At 35.2% G+C, this 21,315-nt stretch overlaps 2 protein-coding genes and 1 pseudogene across 3 annotated transcripts; 1 reads left to right on the forward strand and 2 right to left on the reverse strand.

The window, feature by feature from the left end:
• Window positions 1-1,626: 1,626 nt before the first annotated feature.
• Window positions 1,627-3,134, reverse strand: LOC124827260 (glucuronoxylan 4-O-methyltransferase 1 pseudogene; annotated as a pseudogene).
• A 1,651-nt stretch (window positions 3,135-4,785) lies between these two features.
• On the reverse strand, window positions 4,786-8,462 carry LOC124827261 (Thioredoxin family protein). The gene is made up of 10 exons (XM_047300283.2): window positions 8,203-8,462; window positions 8,070-8,108; window positions 7,749-7,872; window positions 7,326-7,387; window positions 6,976-7,043; window positions 6,612-6,661; window positions 6,190-6,259; window positions 5,589-5,712; window positions 5,350-5,466; window positions 4,786-5,095 (listed from the first exon to the last, which is right to left on the reverse strand). The coding sequence occupies exons 1-10, from the start codon at window positions 8,401-8,403 to the stop codon at window positions 4,997-4,999; spliced, it is 954 nt and encodes a 317-aa protein (XP_047156239.1). The 5' UTR covers window positions 8,404-8,462; the 3' UTR covers window positions 4,786-4,996.
• A 429-nt stretch (window positions 8,463-8,891) lies between these two features.
• Window positions 8,892-20,155, forward strand: LOC124827262 (S-adenosyl-L-methionine-dependent methyltransferases superfamily protein). 2 transcript variants are annotated; one of them, XR_007027936.2, is made up of 10 exons: window positions 8,892-9,145; window positions 9,240-9,327; window positions 9,412-9,553; window positions 9,933-10,002; window positions 12,636-12,700; window positions 12,784-12,862; window positions 18,863-18,950; window positions 19,458-19,522; window positions 19,580-19,689; window positions 19,813-19,844. XR_007027936.2 is itself a non-coding variant. In XM_047300284.2 (10 exons), the coding sequence occupies exons 1-10, from the start codon at window positions 8,945-8,947 to the stop codon at window positions 19,924-19,926; spliced, it is 1,002 nt and encodes a 333-aa protein (XP_047156240.2). In that variant the 5' UTR covers window positions 8,894-8,944; the 3' UTR covers window positions 19,927-20,155. The 2 variants fall into 2 exon arrangements, 1 of the variants encoding a protein (XP_047156240.2); XM_047300284.2 differs by having other exon boundaries at window positions 8,894-9,145; window positions 19,600-19,689; window positions 19,813-20,155.
• Window positions 20,156-21,315: the final 1,160 nt, after the last annotated feature.

Consider the following 21,315-nt stretch of genomic DNA (forward strand, 5'->3'; position numbering starts at 1 on the left):
ATCGTCTTACGTCGAATTATAATTTTAAACGACGTTTAATAATTACATTTATTTATAAAATTGCCACCGGTCATTTTTAATGTTGGTTATTTAGTGGTTAGACATTAAACGTATGACTTATACGCTGTTTTTCCACTAGTGCATGCAACCTATTGCAATCTTAAAGTTGTTATCAAAGGTAACCAACACGTTACACAATCCTTGGATTCAGTAGGAAGATGGGTTACATGATGATGCTACCTAGGAACATAATTCAGTGTTGGCTCAAGCTTACCCTCACCTCCACCCTTAAGGACAAGGTAAGTCTTGATGGAGGGAAAATTGTAAGGAAAATGGATACAAAGGCCCAGGAGTTGGATCCGCATGTGGGACCAGAGGAAATAACAATGGAAGGACATGTGGAGAGGAAAGGAAAAGGCGCACGATCCAAGAACGTAAACATAAGGTTGAAGGAATATGGGTGTGGTATTTGCTAGTATAAATATAATAATTGTTTGGTGAGAGAAGAGGGACGTGGTTAGCATATTCTTTTCTCGCTCATGAAATTCCTTTGTTCTTATTGGTCTTCTTTTTGAAAACCAATTTCTCTTTGTTGTATGGTTTTCATATGGTTTCTTTTATGAACATCAATACAAGAGACAAATTTAGTTAAATTTTTTAGAATCATCTTTCGCTTTAGTCTCAATTTCTGTGTTTTTTATATTTTACTGCTTAAATTTGTTTTATATGAAGTTAAATTTAAATCGACATAAATTTTAAAGTTAATCTTTAATATTTTGAATATTTTTACGATAACATAATTTTTAAATAATTTTCAATTATTATGACTTACAATTATTTTCTAAACACTTTTAATGAGTCATCTGGCCCAATCCGACTCGATCGACTACGAAATGGTTACTTAGCAAGTCAATCTAACTCGGCTTACTTATTAGTGAGTTAAAGATATTTGACCCATTACAGGTTGGTGGATTAAACGTGTTGGTTCACTAACTAACTTAATTACAAGGTTCTTTTTCAAATAAAAGAAATTCTAATTCAAATCTAAATAAATCTAAATAAATTGGAAGAGTCTTAAATTATATTTATTGAGTATTACATGAAATATAATTTTGAATTATAAAAAAATATCTGACAATATATTCAAAATTTTATAGTCTATTATACATGTTTTAAATTATATAATTTAAAATATATTTCAAATTACGTAATTTTAGAATCTAATGTAAAATATCCACGTTCTAAATCTTTCTAATACTTTATGGAGGTGTATAAAGAAAGCATCATATGTAACACACATATACACACACCCCTCTCTCTCTCTGTGTATATATATAGGAAAATGACACTTGAACAACCATTTTTGACAACATTTAGACACGCGCACACGTGTCAAAATCTGAGTGGTTCATTTTCATTTAATTTTTCCAACTGGACCACTCAGATTTTGACACGTGTGCGCGTGTCTAAATGTTGTCAAAAATAGTTGTTCAAGTATCATTTTCCATATATATATACATTATGTGTCAGTTCCTTTTGCAGGTATAAATATATACACAGTATTTTCAAAAGCTAAACCTGTGTGATACCTTTTCTGGAACAACAATGATTAAAGACTCTTGAATCAGATTAAAAGGGTAACAATCCATGAAGGAGTTGTATATAAATCAGAATCAATTCCAAAACTCAACCAAAGTAGGAGTTCACACATCATGAAAAGAATGTACGTACTGGTGGTGGAAATTGTATCAGTTTCCTTGACAGTGATTCATACAGCAAGTATATATATGTAAAGATGAACAACTACTGTGGGCAAAATGGCCTCCACAAACGAGACCTGTGGCTTGGAACGTTGAAGTGTCTGATCCTCCCTTCTTGTTCCTTCAGATACCCTTCACACAGAAAAGCCTTTGAGAACTTGTCTTCCACCTCTCTATCAACATCATGAACAAACACATCAGTGTCACCGTGGCCTTTGTTCCTAGCAATCAACCCTGCAGTGTAGATTGCAGTCATTCTCCCTGGTGCCCCTTCAAAGAAACCTGTGGGGGCATCCACCATGATCACATCCCAATCTATGTCATAAACCTCACTTGGGAACCCCTTGTGCGCGAGCTGGCACTGAGAAAATCTTGGATCACTCACCTTTTTGCAGTCTGCTTCCATTCCAACCTTCAACAGCTCGTCAGCCTGGTTAACCTGTGTGTCGTACATGACATGGTAGGACTCCAAAGAGGGTATCTTCTGTTGGATTTGGTCGATCCATGACTTGTCCTCCTCCAGGAACACCGTGCGGCCACCGTAGTTGAGCGATGTCCACATGAGGCTGTCGTGGCCGAGGCCAAACACGAGGAAGTTGCAGGGTGACTTCTTCTGAAGGACCTTGGCCGAGACCGAGATCTCACGGAGGGTCTGCTGAGGGGTGACGTTGGTGGTGGCGTAGTGGATGAGAGCATTGGACAAAGACGGAGGGGCTTTGTTGCATGTGGGGTTCTCAGGGATTGGAGGGCATGATGATGGTGTGGCTGCAGTTTCTGTTGTTTCTGTTGTGGGGTGAGATTCTTCTACTGCTACTGCTACTGCGTTTGAGTCTGACAAGTTGGTCTGTGAGGTGAGTTGGGGAGACAAGGAGAATATGGATGAGCGGAATAGCAAGATGAAGAGGCAGAGAAAGGCAATGGAGAGAATGGCTACCTTGAGGCTGCATGTGAATTGGGTTTTGGACCTCATGGTTGGTTTTTGAGAAAAAAAGGTTGTTCTTTTCTTTTTATCTTTCTCAGGAGCAAGAAAGATGGGAAGAGGGTGATCAGATCTTAATTGAAGGAACACACCAGATTCACCTGAACAGGAATTTGGACATTTATGGGGAAAATGTTGTGAACTTGCTTGAGAGTAAAGCGAAGTCAAACTGATATATAAAAGGAGAGAGAGAAAAACAGTAACAGTTTATGAACAAGATTAGTGGTCAATTTAGTATTGAGGTGGCAAACGTTTAATCTTTATGTAGCACCTACTAGGGCAATGATTTGGTGAGATCACCTAACGTTTGTTGTGATGTTGTTGGGGTCACAAGGCCATGGTATCTTGAAAATTGAGATAAATATGTATATTTTTGGTGAAGCCTCTGATTTGAAATATTGATGTTTGGTATTATTTGCAAACATGCATTGGTTGTATAAAGCAGGTAGAGAGGAAGAAATTTGGAGGAATGATTTTGACACTACTGAAGCAACTTTTGGAGCCTAAGTATTTGTTAGAGTTGGTAGAACTGAAATGGGGTCCAACAGTTGATGTTTAAGAATAATTTGTCGTCTTCACAGACATGAAATTACCTTACAAGGATCTCTCATTAAAAGAGATATGTATGTTTTCTGCATGTTTTTTCTTTCTTGTTTGATATAGTTTTTTGGAAGAGTTTTCTAAATATTTGGCAATGAATTTGTGCAGTACTTTATGATAATTTTTTTAGTAATTATTTTTATTTTAAATTTTGTCAGTCAGAAATTAGCAAAAGGGGATGGAAATAAAATAACAATAGAACTACTAAGCCAGTAAAACTGTACTACATATTAAAATAACTATAGATTAGATAATTATAATTAATTTATTAATATATTATTTAATATGATTTATTATTAATATAATTAGTGTGTGTGTTCTATATTTTATACTTGTTATTAATAACAACAATATTATTAACTTCCTTTTATTAATGTGTATGTACCAAGATCTAATACAACTAGTATATATTAATAACTTAATATCAATAAGCATTTACTTATTAACATTGTGACTATAATTTATACATATGTATATACATACATATATATGTACATACCATATGTATGTACATATGTATGTACATATATCTATGTATATATACATACATATGTATATATCTATATATATATAATATATATATATATATATACATATATATATATATATATATATATATACTAACTATACGTAGGTATGATTTTAAAATATAAAAAGTTGGTTAATTGAAAACATGATACAAACATATATTCATTTAGCGAAATAAATACAAAATTTACTTACTTAATCATATCTTATTTCAACTAACAAGTGTGCAAAGAAAAAAAAATTACAAATGGCACTATTTTCTAAAAAGAAACATTTTAGAGGGCTAAATTATATTGACATATGTAAAGAGAGAATTTAAAAAACGTAAGATTTTGGTTTTCAACATTACATAATAATAATTAAATTACACATTTTATATCTATTTCTCATATATTTCTATTCTGAAAACAAAATAACTAAACATTTACTTTTATGTTCTACCTATTTTTTTTCTTTATTTTCATTCTTTCTAATTTTCTTTTCAAAACCTTAACATGGTTAATAATCGTTTTGGTCACTATCCTTGATTGAATAAAAGCTTATGAAGTCCTGTTAGAAACATAAATGTCATAGCTTATTCCGACTAAAATCAGTTTTAATGACTCCTGAAAACAAAAATAGAAATAAGAGATTTATTTAGTTATTTCTTTGTCAATATATATGATAAATTAAATAGTTTCAACTTTATTATCAACTTTATTAACCCTATGCAGGATTGGCCATGTACGTCAAACAAAACCATAATGTTTTGTGGGGGTCTCTTGTTGTCTTTCTACAAAATTCAGTTTTTTAAAGTGGAGTGGGTTATTTGAGTCATTTTTCCATCAAAATGTCAGTACCAAAATTTCAATTTGTTAAAAATACAATAGATGAAAATTTTAACATGATATTTGTTGTACCACTGATTAGAGTGCTGGGTGAAGAAATGTAAGAACTTACATTTTGCAGCTGAATTTATTGTAATATTTGTGGGAAAAGTACATGATCAAATTGTTAGTTACATTTGTCTTTACCACAAATAGCATCTTAACCACATAAGGCACCTTGCAAAGAAGTTTCATAGCACAATGTAATAAATGCGCTCTGTAGTGATTTCAAACCACAAGTTTTCATTTACAGAACGTGGATGTTATAAAATAACTGTTGAATAGGTTTGGAACAAATACGATAAGATTGTTGTGCAGTCTCCAGATTCAAATCCAGTATTGTGATCAATAAAGAAAGGAACCTGTAGAGGACAACTTTATTCATACAAGGATGTATTGATAAACCATTAAATGATCCAAAAAGAAAACATCAATCAAGATATAAATAAAAACTTCACCCACTACTATTTTGCTTTTATACTTATAATTATTATTATTATTATATAGCGAGGAGATTTTAACAGTTTCATAGCTTGTTATACATGTTCAGGTATTTAATTATCAAAATCTCAGTTGCTGATTTCCCATAGCTTTGTATGTACCACAAAATTCTAACCTCTTTAGATCCAGAAGCATTCAAGAGTAACTTCATTCGATGAGAGCCTTCTCCCACGTTTTGAAGAATGTAAGGAAGTTCCAATTCACATAATGCCTCACGGACTATTCGAGCATTCTGAAAAATGGAATTTCAAATCTATGAATTTAGCAAAAGAAATATGTCCAATAACTTAGTGGAATAGTATGAGTATGATGCTTGAAAATTGCTTCACAAATTGGAGAGAAGCATTATCTTACAGGATTATTTTCATATGAGAAGAGTTCCAACTTTCCTGGAGGAGGGTCAGGCCTGGAGTAAACCCACCGAGTCATTCCTCTACCTGCTCGAAGTATTGTCGGCATCCATCCAGTAAAAACAGTGCTGCACAGGAATGGGATGTAAATAACACATTAATTTGAAAGTCTCTCTTCGTCGAAAGACAATGGTACTTTGACACCGGAATTTCTTTTACACCCATTTGACACTATCCCTCATTACCCTTCCTTCACTCTCTCTTTTTCTTTAGAAATACAAAAGTTATTTTTTGTTAAAACCATTTTACCTCCATGAAGGTTGTCAAAAAACTTTTTCCTAATATATGGAACAACGCTCAGCAGACATCCTTTGGCCTCTATCACAAGACTCAATAATCATTTGTATATGTTTCATTACTCCTTAACAAAATCACATTCTGATTCACCCCAAGATGAGTAACATACTATTCGTGTCACAGTATACAATTTATTAAATGCTAAGATGCTTTAATGAAAATATTACAGTAAAATATTAAGGTTCCTTTCTACGATGTGATGAATAATATTTTACATGCTCATAGAAAAAGTGATTTGCATCTAATACCTCTCCAGAAGTCCCAATGATGGACTTCTGCCTTCTCCGTATTGCTCAAACAAGTATTTTACAATATCACCTGCAGCGAGACACCAAGAATAGAGATCGATGAGGGTCACAAACAATCAGCATTAGTTTAGAGGTTGGAATTAAGACCACAATTGCATTTACTAAATTAAATGACATAATAAAGTTCACAACAATTAAAGGATTGAAATTGAACTACTTAAAATCCTTTACTAAACACAACTGAAACAGACAAAAACGGATGTTTAGGTAAGAAAATGTAAATAGGAGTAATAAACCTTTAGCATGTGTCAATCTAAACCAGTAAAACAACTATGAAAATGGTGTTCATTTATGCCATTGCCTCAAAACAGGACAATCAGAAACCATTTGGAGAAAGAGCAGCGAGAAACTTGCTTGCTTACCACTTTCATACATAGAAATACCATTTTTTTTATCAATGAGGAAAGGAAACCTGCAATAGAACATCATTGCAGCATAAATAGAAATAGTATTTGAAAAGATAAGGACAACATCAAACTATTTCACAAGTGTTAAATATGTTGCAAGATACAAAGAAGAAACAAAAAAGTAAAAGAAAATGAAAGCTGTCTTGTAGCAATTGCTTCTTCATCAGGATTCATCAGCGTATATAATACAACAAGTATATATATTGACAAAATAGAGACATGATACTCAAGAACTGATTTAAATTTTCAAAGTTCTGTACTACTGCAAGAAAATTCATTCAAAGATTAAAGAAACAATTTATGATGGAAAGCTACGTACTGTTCTTTGCCACCTGTTCTGCTGACCACCTCTCTGTGTCTTACAGAACCCTTAGGACATGGATAGACCTATTCATGACACCAAAAAAAAAAGAAATCTTACTTGCTGGAATTTGTTTGAATATCACTAATCCAATCCAACAAACAGGAGTTCAACAAACATTGTTGAAAAGTTAGCAAACACATCAAACTCAACTCAGTAGAGAGTAGACATAGACCCCAAATATCTAGGAGCATATCTAATTGGAAACCAAAAATAGCACTCCATTGAAACAGACAAAACTCAGCCAAGGGAAGGAGCATTGGATATTGAATGTGCTGGTAAGTGTGTGTAAAGCATTGATAGCTAACCTCTACAGAAAGATCTAGTTCAGTCAAAGCTTCCCGGACCCTTCTACAAAAGGGGCATGCCTCTGTTAAAAAATAATGTTTAAAAGATTTAAGAGTAGACAATCACAAAATTCAACGATAAAATAAAATTACAGCAATATATAACTGATAAAAAACCAAAACATGTTTCAGAATCCTAGTATGAAGGTCCAGTTGACGATAAGAATAAATAACTGCTTTTACGTGGGCACAGTGTTATTGCAATTAAGGCCAAATGGTGCTAAGCAATAGTAATAGTAATACAGTTAAAATAAATAAACTTCTGGAATGTTAATAAAATTCAATAACTAACTCTAAGAAGAAACATACGTTTTCCTATTATTAGGAATGACAGTAGCATCATAAGGGTTCTTCCTAAACCTGTTTAATGTGGAAGCGGCGTACCAAATTCAAAAAGCTGCAAACTTAAAGGAAGTTCTGAAGTGATTTCTGTGGAGATTGAACTCTCAGCTATGGATTTTTTTCCCCATGCAAACCTTGACAAGCTAGCCAAGGACGATAACGCTAGCTACCATTCATAAAAAAACACTTACAAGGTTAGTCTGATATAAGGTGCATGCAGATATAAAGAATTATTTGCACCCGCACCGTAGATACATCACAGGATTAATTGTTTTCATATAATTTCCCATATACTTCCACTACATGCATAAAAAATACTTAATGATTTTAAGGCTATCACTGCTATGACCCCTGAGAAATCACCTCGAGAGTGAAATTGCGTGGTTGAGAAGGATCCTTTCCCTGCCAGATAGAAGCAGTAAATAAATAAGACATTGAGAAATTTAAATTATAATTGGTAGAGAAAAGCATTGGAAAAGTGAATTAGTACGCATACAGATAAGAGCGTGAGTAGGGGGCAGAGAAAAGAAAGAAGGGAGGTGGGTGTGGACGATGATGGCGACGCATCTGATTTTGATTTTGCAACGATTCTGAGTCTCTGCAACGCCCAATTTCTATTCCCGCGTTGAAGGCTCTTGCTTGTGGTTGTGGTTGGAGGTGTGGAGATGAACAGTGGGAGAACGGAGCACAAAGACATGCTTATGCTGCTCTTCACCAAACTCAACTTCTGTCCCACACCGCCCAAAATATTATTTTGGTTTTAGGTTTTCATTATTTACACACTTAGTTCAAGATAAATTTTTTTTATTTATTGTTAAAATATTTATGTAATGTTATAAATGTAATATGTAGTTACATAACTTTTATTATTTGTAGAACAATTAGCAAATTGTCTGTAAAAAATAGTTTAAAATAAAATGTTTGCTGTTATTAACAAAGAATCCTTAATCACATTAAAACATAACTAAAAAGAATATTTTTAAATTAAGGATTAAAGCCTGTTAATTATGAAAAAAAGAACTCTGTACATCTTCATTGAAGTAAAAGTTAAATTCAAATTATGATTCAGACTAGAGAAAATTGTTATTAATAATTAATATAATTAATAATTTTTAAGACTAAACTAAAATTGAAAAATAGATAGAGGAGATCATTTAAAAAATATATAAATGATTAAATTTAAATTGAAAATGGCGTAGAGAAATTGTGTTTTGGAAGAACTGAACTGCACTGAAAAAATGAGAGCAGTGTCGCTGTGGCGGAAACAACCTTTGCCATTGGCATGCCGCAGTCGTACATTCGTCTCCGATTCCACTTCCAAGATCCAAATTTTCGATCGCCAACGAAAGCGCGCACAACGCGACCGAGCGGCATGGTCCACGCCCTTACACGACCCTCTCCTTCACTCAGTTTCTCAAAACCTCTTGGATCGCTTGCAGGTTAGGTTAGGTTAGGTCACATTCTTTTCCAATTTCAATTTCAATTTCTGTTTCAGTTACAATTTCAATTCCGATTCCGATTCTCTTTCTTCAGGACTGTAAGAAGACTTTTCCAACCGCCCTATGTTTGGGAGGCTCCTTGCAACCTATCACCCGCTCTCTTTCCGCTCCTCCTGCAAACGGTAGCAATCTAACAGTTCCTCACTCACTCTCCATGCCCTATCATGTTGCTATGCTTCATTTAATCATCCAGTGCTTCATCTCAGGTGGAGTGGAAAAGCTTATTGTCATGGATGCCTCCTATGATATGGTTCAAGCTTGTAGAAATGCTTACCGTGCTTCGCCCAACAATGCCGTCCAGACAGAATTTCTGGTTGCTGACGAAGAGTTCCTGCCTATCAAAGAGAGGTGATTGTAATTTTTTATTCTTATCTATTTGGATAAATGACCAAATTTGGTTTCTCATCTACTGTCTGTTCTTCTAAGAAAAAAAAGCCTGATTTAATAATTGACTATGTAAAAAATACAAATTAGATTCTGGATATTATAGCTTAAAGACTAAATGTAGTGTTAAATTGATCCTTAAAATTATGTTTCATTGACAAAATGGTCACACAAGATTTAATAGGACATCATTGTCAGACTTTTTTCACATTCAGGGACTAAATCATATTATTTGTTCTTTTAAGGACTAAAGACTTTATTGAATTGGGCTTTATCCTATTTATTTCATGTCAGGGTTTTCTGTTCTTTTATTTTTTTAAATCTATTATTGTATGGTTTGCAGCTCTGTGGATTTGGTTGTTAGTTGCTTGGGACTACACTGGACTAATGATCTTCCTGGAGCAATGATACAGGTGCTCTTTCCTCTTGTTTGTGGCTTCATTGAGTTTAAGTTGGTTCTTTTCTAATGGTGTCTCCAGCAAAGGGTAATGTTTACAGAAAAAGCATCAAGTGATAGCAAATTGATCAGTAAATTTGTTTAGAGATTTACAATAATGGACATTTAAAATGATTGAGATTTATAAGATGAGTAAAGAAAAACAATTTAGAAAAGTTTATGCAGTTCACAGGTGCTCTAGCATGCAGTACTATAGCAGAGTAGTATTGAAGGATATCTTGTAGTTGTATGTTGTGTAACATTCTTACTTGTGATAAATAAAAGACCCACTAATAAGGAACAAATTCAACAATTAAAAAAGATAAATATTTGCTAAGATATTTCCCTTATTTGACATAATAAAATTATATCATATTTTCTTTAGTGTAATCAAATAATATGTTTAATACTTGTTCTCAAGCTAGGACATAAGTATCATGAGTCAAGTTTGTCACAAATATCATTAACATGAGACCTCTTGATAGACTTGGGAAATGTCACTTGATCAATTGTTAGGGCTGACAAAGTCAATGATTGTGTGGCAGCTGCTGAAGAACAAACATGCTCCAAGGGCATTGCAGCTTTGGGAGAGAAAAAAAATATTCAAAGAGCATGGTAGTTGCTGGAGAGAAAAATACTGTATGTTGTGTATACACATGATTTTTCTTATTTATAGTGAAGAAAAGATTCAGTAGCAAGGAAAAAATTCATTAGTTAATAAAAAAATATTTGCTAAGATATTTCCCTGTCTAATATAATCAAATCATACAGAATTAGATAACAGAAGTTTGGAGGAGACTTCTAAACCTGAGCACTGAGCATATCAAAGAAGCAGATATAGTACAAATTGAAAAAGGATAAGAATATTTATGGCATAGAAAGGGAATAGAATATAAGAGAGGGCTATAGTAATGAGTATGAGGGAGATGATGTGAAAGATGGTCAACAATAAAAGGAGGTTATATTCAGATTGATTGATGGACCTTGTTAGGAGCGTACTTGATTAACATTGCAAAATTATTTTGTGAAGATCAAGATTAAGTTTATGCCTGAAGTATGCTTATCAGTTTATAGACTTTTCATCATGTGTAAACATTAAACTGTTTTGTTGTCCATTTTTTAAGAGAAATACATGCTAATAATACCAACTAGTTATGGAATCTCAACTGATAGATAAACTTTGGGCTCTGAATGTCACTTGAGGAGTTAATCATCTAACTTGCTTCTTGTTTCTTTATACAGTAGAGTCAAGTCATTCTTGCCATTTCTACTAGATTGTCAGATGTTAGTTGTATAGAGAAACTAAAAAGAGTGCTCTTTTTCATTCAGTTACATGTTTATGTTTTAATTCTATTTATTTTATGTTCTGTCATTTGATCATAATATGTCTCAAAGTTAAATATCACCCAGAGCAACTAATAAAAATGACGAAGAAAGGATTTCATGGCATAACATCCTCAAGTGCAGGCTTGTACCTTCTAGGGATTTTTTCCCTACCGAAGCTTCCCTCTGTCCAAGTAGTAAACCACTTTGTAACACTTAACAAATGTAATATAGTTATAATATAATGGGTCATGATATGGCTAGAAATTTTGGTACTTAAGTTGGGCTGACTAAAGGAGCGAAGATTGATCCTTGCTAAGGTCAAGAGTAATGAACTAATTTATTATGCTTTCAAAGCTACAAATACAACCCACACAATAATAGATGACATTGGAAGACATCAAACACTTATTATAGATCAATGTAATGTTTGTACAAAGAGTATTGAAGCATTACTTGTGAGTAGGAGTGTAGGTGCGTAGTGCTCCCATCTATGATGTTATGTTGCACAATTGTGTAAGCTTCATGTGTTAAACTATAACTTGTTGGAGCTTTGTTTTGGAGTAGCAAGAATTTTAAGGAAAATTATTTTTAATGATATTTTGTTGTTGGAATTAGTTTGGATATTTAATTGGAAGGATTTTGGAAGGATAGTTATTTGGATGCATTTATGAAAATTGAACTTTTATGGTACTTTGGCTTAGGTTTTGGATGCATGTTGAATTACAGTTATCCTTGAGTTGGGCTGTAAAATTTTAGATAGATTGAATTGCAAGATTTTGAAATTGTGATATGTGCTGAACATGAATTCAATAAATATTGTGTTTGAATTTTGGGATCGAGTTAAATGAACCTGATAATGGATCTTGAAATGAGTTTGGGGACCACACCCAACAGCTACTTGTTAGAATATTAGGTTTGTTAGTCTAATTGTTAGTACATAACTACTAATATTATACTATTATTAGCTATTTTTCTCTTTTTTTTTTTCTCATTGCCTTCTAAACATAAGAGCTACATTACTGACTGGGCATTTCCTTCTTTGCTCAACTATGTTTACATTCACGAACATCTTCAAATGATTATGAGTTAAAGAAGAAACCAAGTATATGGCTAATTTATTTGGCTTATAATTGAAATATAATTCTCAATAATGTTTGAATATTTGCTTTGCCAATATAGAGAAAACATCAATGTGCAAATCTTAAGTCTTTATCCTTATCCAAATGTCACTTTTGATATCATTTTTTATTTTTTATTATCTGAGTTTTTTTTAATGTTTTGCAGTCTAGATTGGCATTGAAGCCTGATGGTTTATTTTTAGCAGCTATTCTTGGTGGAGAAACGTTAAAGTGACAATGCTATTTTTGTTTCTTTTAGTTTTTTTGCAACAAAAATGTATGGAGCATTTTAATGATATTTGTTTTGGTACTAGGGAGCTGAGAATAGCTTGTACGTTAGCACAGATGGAGCGTGAAGGAGGGATCAGTCCCCGAATATCACCTTTGGCACAGGCATGTCTTATTGTAAAAGTGTTTTAAATTATTTACTTATTTGTTGATCTTAGAAAATGGACTTTGAACCTATGAGAAATAGAGAAGATTGGGAGAGAATATCCCTTGTGTGTGTTGCATACACATAGGGTAATTTATTTATATTGTAAGATATGGGCCAATGCCCTTAATACATAATAGACTAAGCCCAAATAACAGAAACACACATCTTAACATCTAACACTCCCCCTCAAGCTGGAGCATATAAATCATATGTTCCAAGCTTGTTACAAAGATAATCAATTCTAGGTCCTCGTAAGGACTTAGTGAATATGTCTGCCAACTGGTTGCTTGAGTTAACAAACTCAGTCTTGATATCTCCGGATATGATTTTTTCTCGAATGAAATGACAATCAACTTCAATGTGTTTGGTTCTCTCATGGAAGACAGGGTTAGAGCTAATATGGAGAGCAGCTTGATTATCACATATAAGTATCATGTGAGTGACATCTCCAAATTTCAATTCACTAAGCAATTGTTTAAGCCACACAAGCTCGCAAGTAGCTGATGCCATAGCTCTATATTCTGCTTCTGCACTAGACCTTGCCACAACACTTTGCTTCTTACTTTTCCAAGATATCAGGTTGCTACCAATAGAGACACAATATCCAGAAGTAGACCTCCTATCAGAAGGGGAACCAGCCCAATCAGCATCTGAATAACAAACAATTTTTGTATCGTTGTTAGGGCCATATAGCAAACCTTTTCCAGGTGATCTTTTAATATACTTCAGTATGCGAACAACTGCCTCCCAATGGTCTTCACATGGGGAGTTTAGAAATTGACTCACCACACTAACTGCGAAAGAAATGTCAGGACGCGTAACAGTAAGATAGTTTAATTTACCAACTAGTCTTCTGTACCGTTCAGGATCTGAGAAAGGCTCCCCCTGATTTGGTAGGAGTTTGATGTTAGGGTCCATAGGTGTCTCAACAGATTTACAATTCATTAACCCTGTTTCCTCCAAGATGTCTAACGCATACTTCCTCTGAGATATGACAATACCATCATTGGATTGTGCTACTTCAATACCCAAAAAGTACCGGAGTTTGCCAAGATCTTTGGTTTGAAAATGATGACAAAGGTGTTGTTTCATCTGAGAGATGCCAAGATAGTCGCTTCCTGTGAGAACAATATCATCGACATACACTATTAAGTAGATACATCCAGCACTCGAGTGGCGATAGAACACCGAATGATCTGCTTCACTGCGAGACATACCAAATTGTTGAACAACACAACTGAATTTACCAAACCAGGCCCGAGGAGACTGTTTTAGGCCATATAAGGATTTGCGAAGACGACATACCAATCCAGATGACTCCCCCTGAGCAACAAAGCCAGGCGGTTGCTCCATATAAATTTCTTCATGCAAATCACCATTGAGGAAAGCATTTTTGACATCAAGTTGGTAAAGAGGCCATTGGCGAAGAGCGGCCATGGCAATGAAGAGGCGAACAGAGGTCATTTTTGCCACTGGAGAAAAAGTATCACCATAATCCAAACCAAAAATCTGTGTGTAGCCTTTGGCAACCAGTCGAGCTTTCAGACGATCAATCGTGCCATCAGGACCAACCTTGATAGCATACACCCACCTGCAACCAACAACAGACTTTCCAGATGGTAATTGGACCAGCTCCCAAGTTCCACTTTCCTGTAAAGCACTTAATTCATCCATCATAGCTTGACGCCAACCAGGATGAGTTAAGGCATCACTCACAGATTTGGGAATTGACACAGAAGAAATGGATGAGAGACAAGTATAAAAAGATGGAGATAATCTGTTGTAATTAAGAACAGTATAATGGGGGGAAGGGTTACGGGTAGAGCGTATACCTTTACGGAGGGCAATAGGCAAGTCAGACTCAGTTGCTGGAGCCGGAGGAGACACATGAGGCGGCACCGGAAGTGAGTCATGAGGGAGACGATTACGGCGACTATAAACCTGAAGGGGTGGAGGTGAAGGATGATCCTGTGGTGAAGGAGAGTCTAAAGAAGGAGAAGACAAAATGGGTGGAGCATCACCAGGAGGATCACATATAAGAGGAATATCAACAGTAACAGGGAGAGGTACAGAACTAGAAGATAGATGTGAAAAGTAAAAAGAAGACTCATCAAAAGTGACATCAGCAGAGATAAAATGACGATTGAGGGAAGGGGAAAAACACTTATAGCCCTTTTGTGACCGTGGAAATCCTAAGAAGACACATTTGTGAGACCGAGGAGATAACTTATCAAGACCAGGACTAAAATCATGAACAAAACATGTAGACCCAAAAACTCGAAGAGGTAATGGATGCAGAGGGTCTTGAGGAAATAAGATAGAATGAGGGATTTTGTTATCTAGGACGGAAGATGGCATGCGGTTGATAAGATAACATGCTGTGAGAACTGCATCACCCCAAAAACGGGAGGGTACTTGACCATGAATAAGAAGTGTACGAGTTGTTTCAATAAGGTGTCTATTCTTGCGCTCAGCCACCCCATTTTGTTGAGGGGTATAAGCACATGAGGTTTGGTGAAGAATGCCATGAGAAGCCATAAACTGTTTAAACGGTTGAGAAAGGTATTCACGGCCATTATCACTACGTAAATTTCGAATAGAAACCCCAAACTGTGTTTTTATTTCATTGAAAAAAGATTGAAAAATAGAAAACAACTCAGAACGATTCTTCATTAAAAATAACCAAGTACATCTGGAATAGTCATCAATAAAGGTAACAAAATACTGAAAACCTAAAATGGACTTAACACGACTAGGTCCCCAAATGTCAGAATGAACCAATGAAAAAGGAGACGACGCCCGTTGTGAGACACTACGAGGAAAGGAACTACGAGTATGCTTCCCTAACTGACAAGACTCACACGACAAACTTGATAATGTGGACAACCTTGGGACAAGTTGTTGTAGTTTGGCAAGACTGGGATGACCGAACTGAGCATGAAGAACGGATGGTGACTCCATGACAACGCCAACATGTGGAGAAGGGCGGAGATGATAAAGGCCATGAGACTCACATCCTGTGCCAATCATGTGTTTCGAACTCCGGTCCTGCAACCAAACAGAATCTTTAGTAAACGAAATAACACAATTAAGAGTACGAGTTAAACGACTAATGGACAATAAGTTGAAGGGAGACCCAGGCACATAAAGTACATGATCGATGGATATGGATGGAAAAATATTAACAGTACCAATACCATGAGATGAGACTCTAGACCCATCAGCCATTGTTACTGAGGGTAAATTATTCGGACATGACAAGGAAGAAAACAAGGACTTGTTACCAGTGATATGATCTGTGGCGCCTGAGTCAAGGACCCAAGGTCCAAGGGAGTGAGTTAGACCAACAAAAGGTGTACCTGTACGTGCAACAGATGCAGATGTAGTGGAACCAGAGTGCTGATGATCCTCATACCATTTGAGAAATTCGTTAAAGATTGCAGGTTTGTCTACGATATTAGATGAAGTAGGATGGTCTGCAGACGGTGATCGGGGAGGTGGATCAGAATTTGCCATTGCTACAGGTCGAGGAGGACGTCCATGGAGAGCATAACATCTATCAATTTTGTGGCCTAACTTGCCACAATGGTCACATTTTGGACGTCCTTTACTTGGCTTGCGAGACCGACTTCGATCATCACGTTGAGCAGCCATAACAGAGGAATCATCAGTATGAGGGGATGTCTCAGTGACGGGTTTGCTCGGTATACGCAAAAGAGCAGAACAAGTAGAAGTAAAGTTGGGTATGACAGGAGAACCCAAAATCTGATCACGGACATGAGAAACATCATCAGAGAGTCCGTATAATGCCAACAACATGAAGAACTTTGATCGCTGTTCCAATTCTTCAGCAGGAGTGGAAGCAGGAGGTAATATATCATTAAAGTCATGAAGAAGGGCATGAATTTTACCCAAATATTCTGCCATAGGACCAGGATTGCGCGGACCAATAACAGTTAATAGGTCCTGACAAACACCATAAAGACGCTGAGTGTCATTGGTGTATAACAACTTCGCTTGTGCCCATACTTCTGAACATGTTTCATAGGATCGAAACATTTGTTTCAGTGAGGAGTGAATGGTGGACTTTATAACAATGCACAACTGAGCATCAATTTTCATCCAGCGGGAAGTGTCATCTATGGGAGCCGTAGTCACATTTTGAGTAAGATGATCTAAGTACCCTTGACTCTTCAACCAAAGTTTGATGTCGGACGCCCATGTTGCATAATTTGTGCCATCTAACTTGTCAATGGACAAGTGTACATTCACATAATTGGTATATATTGAAGGATCAGAAGATGAGCCACCAATAGAGGTGTTTGTAGACGAGGAAGACGCCATAGGGAAGGAGAAACCCTAAAAATTCAAAGTGCTCCGATTGACGCAACGACCACAGATCCAGAAAGAGGGCGAGGAGGCGATCACGGCGGTGCTGATCGGCGGCGGAAAGCTCCGGCGACGCGCCGGCACGCGCGGCGGCAGCGGCGGCAGCGGCGACTCTTGCGGCGGCGCGTGGAGGCGCGTGGGAGGTCCGTTCGCCGCGATCTTCGTACGACGGTGGTCGCCCGGCCGAGACGATTCCGATGGTGTGGTCGCCGGTCGATTCTGGAACTCCGGCGACGGCGGCGGCGGCGGCGGCGGCGGCGGCGACGGCGACGGCGACGGCGGCAGCAGCAGCGACGGCGGCAGTGAGGGGTGCCGGAGACCGTGGAGTTGACTGGAACTATTCCTGTGCTCTGATACCATATGAGAAATAGAGAAGATTGGGAGAGAATATCCCTTGTGTGTGTTGCATACACATAGGGTAATTTATTTATATTGTAAGATATGGGCCAATGCCCTTAATACATAATAGACTAAGCCCAAATAACAGAAACACACATCTTAACATCTAACAGAACCTAATTCAATTCAACAAAATTAGTTTGCAAAATAGGGTTTGCATCCTAATAAACTAATATACTGTAATGTGGTCATATCTCTAATAGATGTGGAATTTCTAACACCTTCTCATGCGAAGACTGAACATCTCAAGTATGAGAGTAGATATTTGTAGGATATCCAATAGAGGATGACATGATAGACTCAACAAACCTTGTTATGATGGATTTTGGTACCATCTTAGAAAATGAATTCTAAGCCACTTAATCCTATAAAAGTAGCTTGCAAGGTGAGCATTCATCAACATACTATAATTTGATCATATATTAAATTAATGTGGGATCTTTAGTAATTAACATCACCTTTATTTTGAATGAATGCTTCACTATCACTTTTGAATAGGATCATGTGGTTTCATGTTACTTGTTTTTAGAATTTGGGTTTAGATTTAACTCAACTCGAAAACTCTATTCATGGGGTGGGGTTGCTCCTCACTGTATATGTTATTTCGACACTTATTCTAGTTAACGTAAGACTTGAGTTTTTCGTGATTAACAAGTTCATCCCCAACACTTTTGGGTTTTGTACTAACTAATACGGTAGGTGGTTCAATACTGGATCTAAGATATACTCATACTATCTTAGAATTTAACCTTAGAGTCTAACTCAATTTTATAAAATCAAGTTGTAAGATGAGAATTGTTTAAACTTTGTAAGCTTTATTTATGTCATAGCTTTAGTCTATGTGAGACTAAATTAACACCCTTGAAGCTACAATTAATGCAGCTCCCAAACAGACCCCAACTAAGGTGGGCTATAGGTGACCATGCTTAAGGTGGATTTCTAACAGTAATCATTGTTTGTTGGCAATTCAATAATGAATTCCATTATTTTGTTTGAAAGTAACTCCCTGTCATTTTTGGTGGTTAATTTGAAGCAAGTAGGCCTGTTTAAAATATCAGTTAGTTATTCTGGATTGTTTTAACTTTAATGCTTATAATGAAGACTTGTACTTTTGTTCAAATGGAATAACAAAGATGGAATTGAGAAGTCCTTTTGTCATCCATTTTCAGGTTCGAGATGCTGGAAATCTTTTGACCAGGGCCGGTTTCACCCTTCCAGGTGTTGATGTTGATGAGTACATAGTTAAATATGAAAGTGGTGAGAATCTTTATTTGGTTTAATAAATGAATTATTCTACATGCACGATTTGAGATAAATTAGTTATGACTTCTTTTTAAATTTTTTTAGATATATTCTTCTATAGTTTAGAATTTCAGTAATGGTAGATGACCAAAGGAAGATTTTTGCTGAGATGAGCATGGTGACATTTTATTGCTTACTGATAGGGTGTAGGAAGTAAACGCCACAAAACCCATATCACCTCACAACAATCTGGTGGCTAAAAGAATATCCACTTCTAGAATAATAGAATTTCCGCTTGATCAAGAGGAGTGAAGATGCTTGGAATTTTTTCACCGAAAATGTTCAAAGGATGAGAGTGAGGGAGGGCTAGCAAAAACTGTTGGTTGCCTTTTTCATAATTGAATTTGCATTTTAAACGTGTATGAATTGTTTCAAGTTGTTACTTGTTTATTGAATAATGTGAATCTCTTACCTTTGTGATACAATTTTCGTAATGCTGATCCTTGTCTATGTTCTGTGCAGCTGTAGAGCTTATAGAACATCTCCGTGCAATGGGTGAAACAAATGCTCTTTCGCAAATGAACAATGTAAATTCCCTTTATCAAATGTTGAGCCGTGGATGTTGGATTACATTTTTGAAAAAGGTTTGTGCATATTTGAACAGATCCTAAAGAGAGACACTGCTTTAGCAACTGCAGCTATTTATGATTCAATGTTTTCTTCCGAAGACGGAACTGTACCTGCAACCTTCCAGGTAATAAAAATAATGTAGTTTATGTCTAAACTGTCTCTTATGAAAGATAAAGTTGAAATCATAATTTACAACTAATTATGAAAGATAGATGTGACATGTTGTATGGTCATTCTGCCTTCTCAGGTTATATACATGACGGGTTGGAGGGAACATCCTTCCCAGCAGAAAGCAAAACGAAGGGGATCAGCCACTATATCTTTCAATGATATTCAGAAGCAATTTGGAAGCCAAAGTTGATTGCCTCTTCCCCTTGATTTTGACTATTCATATTTAAGTTTAATTGATGTATTTAGGGCATTATTTGTGTGGTAACTCATGCATAGTTACCGTATACCAGGTCTGTATCTGGTACTACATATTGGTTAAACATTTTGATGAGCCAATTTCTTATGGTTTTATTTACTTTATTGTGTATATTTTTATATTTTGTAGTAACTATCCAAATGTTGGGAAACGTTGACACATACATTTCACATGTTATTTCATTAAAATTTTACTATAGTTTATAAAACATAACTTAGAATAGAGAAATGTAAATATATTCAACAATTTATAGTTGCTACGGTGATATACATTGAATATGTATAAGTCATTAGCAATCCTCCCAAACACAAGAGTCGGATATAATTATAATGATTTTTATATGGTTATTAGTTTTAGAATTTTATTAACATATGGTTTTAAAATCTAAAACATTTAAAATAAGTTTCATTAAATATTTTGATACTGTTAAATAATTATTATAATTAAGTGTTTTAAAAATCGATAAACGATTATGAAAAGCTGAAGTCTTCGTTCATGATTATGAAATATGATGTATATTCTTTTTCTAACAATTAATAATCCTTTTAAAGAGTAATATTTAATATCTGGCTAGGATTTATCTAACTTTATCTATGATTATTGTATAACTTTTTTTATCATATTAAGTTCTTCGTTATTTTGTATGAACTTCAAGCTGTACCGAAATTACCATTGACACCTTTCATATAAAATATTCAAAAAAGACAAATTCCGACAGCCTTTTTTTTATATTCACTTTCACCACATTTGTTAACAACAAAACTGAGAAGTAAAACCTATCGTGTTATAAAATAACAATTCATGTTTTGCTTTTTTATCCTTACTTATAATAAAAGCTAAGTATTGTTCAATTAATTAAAATATATAATTTTAGTAATAATAACGATAAGTATTGTTGTTGTTATTAGTTTCGAATTTAATTTACCTTTTCTACTTACCACTCGATCAATTCAAGATTAGATGGTCGATCATTCAACAACGAAATGACTGATAGGTGAAGAACAATAAGTAATTGGTAATTAATATGAATAATTAATAAGAATAATAGTTATTAATTAAAAATTAATAAGAATAATAAAAGTCATTTATTGGTAATTAATGGGTCAAACCTAATTGTAAACATAAGATTTATAATTACTTTGGACAACTCATCTTTACCGTATAATTATTGAAAAAAAATCATTGACTTAAGCAGTATAGTGTCCTTGACAGGTACCCACTCACTTGGCTAGGCAAGAAGGAGAGAAAGCAAATAGTGTAACTCAGATGATGGAGGATCATTAGGGAGCCCATCCGGTCTTCAAGACAGCTTGGAGTGTTTTG

This window comes from Vigna umbellata, chromosome 3 (assembly GCF_029865625.1).
Source record: "Vigna umbellata cultivar VRB3 chromosome 3, Vumbellata_1.0, whole genome shotgun sequence".
In the NCBI taxonomy this organism is placed as follows: Eukaryota; Viridiplantae; Streptophyta; class Magnoliopsida; order Fabales; family Fabaceae; genus Vigna; species Vigna umbellata.

Coding starts and splice junctions, on each gene's coding strand:
- LOC124827261 (XM_047300283.2), bottom strand. CDS start 8,403: ATGTCTTTGTGCTCCGTTCTCCCACTGTTCATCTCCACACCTCCAACC. Junction 7,044..7,325: donor AACTAGATCTTTCTGTAGAG/GTTAGCTATCAA, acceptor TGTCATGAATAG/GTCTATCCATGTCCTAAGGG. Junction 5,096..5,349: donor ATGCTTCTGGATCTAAAGAG/GTTAGAATTTTG, acceptor TGTCCTCTACAG/GTTCCTTTCTTTATTGATCA.
- LOC124827262 (XM_047300284.2), top strand. CDS start 8,945: ATGAGAGCAGTGTCGCTGTGGCGGAAACAACCTTTGCCATTGGCATGC. Junction 12,701..12,783: donor CTTGGTGGAGAAACGTTAAA/GTGACAATGCTA, acceptor TTTTGGTACTAG/GGAGCTGAGAATAGCTTGTA. Junction 19,523..19,599: donor CTCTTTCGCAAATGAACAAT/GTAAATTCCCTT, acceptor ATATTTGAACAG/ATCCTAAAGAGAGACACTGC.